This window comes from Opisthorchis viverrini (assembly GCF_000715545.1).
Source record: "Opisthorchis viverrini unplaced genomic scaffold opera_v5_572, whole genome shotgun sequence".
Lineage (NCBI taxonomy): Eukaryota > Metazoa > Platyhelminthes > Trematoda > Opisthorchiida > Opisthorchiidae > Opisthorchis > Opisthorchis viverrini.
This window is the reverse complement of record NW_008752237.1, coordinates 178,001-182,411: the sequence shown is the minus strand read 5'-3', so window position 1 is coordinate 182,411 and position 4,411 is coordinate 178,001. Positions and strand designations below refer to the sequence as shown.

Here is a 4,411-nt window from a genome sequence, read left to right as displayed (position 1 = left end):
CTGGCAGATATGTGTGAAAGATATCACGAAACGTCTGGATGTTATGGCTGCGACTAGCCTACCAGTATTGAACCACGTGATTCCTACTGCTACAATATATGGCTGCTACTTGATTTTAGTGGCGTTCTTGTTGTCGGTTGTTATCCAGATAATGTGAATGAGCATTTGAGAGTGTAGGCCTCTTGAAATCATCAGGATCCTCCAAATTCCTCTGTTATTATTTCCTTCACATGGAGCATCCAAGTAACCCATTGCTGTATGGCAGCGAATCATCATAGCTGACAATGATGTCATACCGCCGATGATGATACTCAAGTTTTAAATCATATTCGACCATATTCAGAAACATTACTGGTATTGGCCTCTACAGGTGAAGGATCAAATAGCATCATGTAAATGCACAACGAGTCACATACAGAGCGCAAATTATTTGCAGAACGCGTCCTGCAAAATTTTATTGGATCCAGTTTTTTGGCTCTATCCTGAATATGTGGTTGATGTGGCTTTTCCAGGTTATGTGGTAGGAAAGTTCAAAACCGTATTAATGAGACACATAACGAGACAGTGCATGCAATAACTAGAATGACTTTCCACTCTCCGGTTATTTTCGCAGCAATGCGACATGTATGAGGACATGAAGGCTGAAGTTACCGAGCTGTGTGTGACAGGTTGTGAGAAATTTCCAACGGATAATGAAGTGAGTTGAAGACTCTGTAATTTGACTTTTATTCTCCTCAGTCTAAACCTGACAGCCAAAGTGATCTGCATCAGTGTATATGTGGCCAGAGACCAACATATACATTGTCCGAAAATTATCACTCCCGTAGCCCTAGGTTCTCTGCGGAGCTGTTTTGCCAGCTTATTAGGTTCGAATGCTCTTCTTGTGATGCACCTAGATAAACATTTTAGATTAGAAACGCCGTGATTATTTCGACCGCATTGTACAAAATTTGAAACATATCTCTGCCGTCTACGTAGAAATGTTTTGAGTGGTGTAGAGTGGAAATATTAAGAAGGAGTGGGATTAGCCATATTTCTAGAGACCTTTTCAAAATATAACACATAAAGGAAAGATCTATGTTACGAATAAATTTCTTGTTTCATGGAAGCGACAAGGTGTTTTTGCAGATACATAAAGCTCTGTTTTGGATCTTACACGGTTTATTTGGAAGTTTACACTGTCATTCTTTGCAGTATACCTTTTTTGGGATAGAATGATGCAGTAGGTAAATGCGACAGGTTTCAAATTCTAAGGATCCCGAAAATAAATAAGAAACAACTGAAATTTGATGCTCAGTAATTACCCCGTGCAAAACCCTCGCCTGCAAGGAGCAGGTCATACAAAACGACGCAAATTTTCTGCTGAAATTTCAGCTTTCCGGGATAAGGCCCTCCCTCATTAACGTGTACTAGTAGAGGGCATACCAGATAATCCGATAGCCTAATTTCAGTTGTGTGCACTCGGAAGATAAGACCTGGAAGGGAGCTTCTTCCCAGAGTAGGTCAGACCACTTACTTGGGAGTTGGTGCGTTTTGTAGGTAGCGACTGGTGCAGGTCGTGACCAGGGGTGAAAATAAACACAACATATTCGTTAGCTTATGTGGTGCATTCCAGTTTAGGCCATTGAAACAACGCACCGTCAAAAATTAGGTTTTTGTTGAATCCTTCATTCGACACGAAGCATCGTTCAACATCGTTAGCTTTCGGCACGTCAAGTCACACCATTGGTTAGGGTGGTTACGCTCTCTCGACTATTTGACTAAATGTTGGAGAAGTAGGTACGTTTTTGAGGTGCAGGCACTAGTCATGCTCTCATCCGATTCTCGTCCTTGATGCCGTGGTTTACCTGTGTCAATTGACATGGTATTCTGGAAGTAAGCATTGGTATTTTACGTTAATGGCGATTTCGGTGACGAGGATGTTGCGTAAAATAAGTTTGAGAGATTTGGTTCTCCAGTCGGTCATCTGACACAAAAACTCAGGTGCATGACTGTATGGAGAAAATAAGAAGCAAGGGCGTTTTCGTTGCGACTTGGGAGTTTTAATATGATGAAAGAGAGTGCAGTTTGAGATGCTACTTCATAATTTTACGATGGATCTTCCAAAACACAGCGGGAACACGCGCAGAATTCCAGACAAATAGATGCCATACCTAGTGAAATCGCTGTCCTCCTATGACAGGTCGTAACTTCTTGAATGGTGTATTTTAATTTTGCCGCCAACCGAGTTTATCATTTTATTTTGATCAATAAAATAACTAAAATATGGCACAGAGATGCAAATGGATATTTTAGATGCTTTGCAATTACTGCGGCTAGTTTTGGCCCACAGTGAACGGTGGAACGCATTTTCTGTAAAATTTAGTAACTTGGCTGTAGACTTCCATAAGTAATTACAAAGTAGAACAGGTTTGTTACAAAGTGCCGGGTCGATTAACGAAAGAAGGACCTCATAGTTTGGCACACGAATACTGCCCATCGTCGTCAAACCATCACTGACGGCAAAACCAGATGAAACATTTAGGGATTAACTCCTAAACACCCATGGCAGTTTTTTTTTCAATGAAGGCTTACAATAGAAATGGAAAAGTGGGATGGAGGGATGGACCTATGAATATTACATCACATTGTCTGAGATACCAACATCTCAACACTCAGTGAAGCCATCGGGATCTAAACTGACGGCGTGACCGCCACCGACAATGTTCAGGCACCCAAACTCACTGGTGATCTGAAAATGTGGGAACAGTTTGATGGAAACAGCTCGGAAAGTGATGAAACCTCTGAAAGCGACTGGTGGAACTGCCATCTGAGAGGGTTCGATTATATGCTACTTCTGTTAGTGAATCTTGTGTACAGAAAACCGACCAGCGCCACGTATCTAATTCGTCTCAAACGACCACTGTAAATGTGTTGCCAACATTCAACACTGATTTAGCCAGAAGTCGGGAAAACGTCTAAACAGTCTGATGCCTTCCTGATATTTTGCCTTTGGGAGACAAAAACGTTTTCTTTTTGAATTCCTGGCTATACTTTAATCTAGGAATAGGACATTTTTGCGTGGGCTATCGGTGGTGCAATCTAAATGACACATTTTGCGTTTTGGAAAAAAAGATCGTGGATAGTTTTCTGAGGCACATTTTCCATACACACTCAAATAGTTGGCACTGATTACTTGACCAATGCAGCATCTGGTATCTTACGGGTATTTGGTCAGTGCTGGTACATACAATGTAGGTTAGTACTGATGTGATGAAATGTAAAACGACACACTTACATGGTTATAGGTTGTAGAATGATGAGAACCAATATTGGCTGCTTATTTGTGCTGCAAGAAAGCCGATAATGTGGGACGAAACTGTACCAACTTAATGGACGTTTCTCCCGAAATTTACCTCTAGAGAGGCTAGTAAATACCGGATCACATGGCATAAACGGGATGAATGTAGCACAGTGGGCTTTCATCCTGTCTAGATGAAATTCTGCGATACTGTTGATCAGATAGTGGTGGTTGACTGATATCACGTTAATCCACAAAGCAAAACTTCACCTGTTCAAATCATTCTGAATACGTGATTTGCACACCATTGTTAATCCCTGGCAAAGATAAAGATGTCATGCATTGATTCCCGACTTTTTGACGTTGCTTTGACTTTATAGAGGGACTAATGAACCATATTTTCTTGTGGTGGACATAAATACGAGCAACATCGAGTCCCTTGTGGGTCATTAGTTCTTCAAGATGCTGTATTCACCGGTTCTCGTCTCATGTCTTTATTCCCATGTCAAGCACATTTCGGTGCATATGAATGCAACCATCTCTGTTCCTCTGTATCATGCTGTTCGAAAAGATAGTAAAGTAGTCTTATGCTTATTGTTCACTTTCAACAGGCTGCGGCTCGGTTTGTCAAAGAAAACGTGGATAAAAAATTTGGTTCGGCGTGGCATGTACTCATTGGAGAAGACTTCGGTTTTGAAATAACCCACGAAGTGAACAATCTTTTGTACATGTTTAGTGGCGGAAATTTGGCCATCCTCGTGTGGAAATGCTCTTAAACTGCACATACTCGGCCGGTTTAGAGAAAGGCGATGACAATCAGTTTTGTGAATATGAACACCAATCATGTATTCTGATACTGATATAAGACATTTTTAAGGTACAGAAAGATTTGAATGCTTCTTCTGATATTACCGGGTAAAGTGTGGCCAAAGCTGGCGGTTTCTGTACTGCAACGAATCGGGAAGTTCCAGTATGTATCACTCGGGAGTCGGTTACATAAGTACACGAATGTTCTACGCTTCTATTTTCAGACATTTCGTTTTCAACTTTTGTCAGCCTGCGACTAATCAGGGTCCCAACTCACTACAGGCCTCTTCTTTAAAGATATGCACTGTTACTGGCGCTCTCCAG

At 41.3% G+C, this 4,411-nt stretch overlaps 1 protein-coding gene across 1 annotated transcript; it reads left to right on the top strand.

Annotated features, from left to right (window-relative positions):
- Nucleotides 1-613: 613 nt before the first annotated feature.
- T265_15529 (hypothetical protein) lies at nt 614-4,056 on the top strand (the record flags this gene model as incomplete). Its single annotated transcript, XM_009178518.1, has 2 exons — nt 614-697; nt 3,892-4,056. 2 exons carry the CDS (start codon nt 623-625, stop codon nt 4,054-4,056), a joined length of 240 nt encoding a protein of 79 aa, XP_009176782.1.
- Between the last annotated feature and the right edge of the window lie 355 nt (nt 4,057-4,411).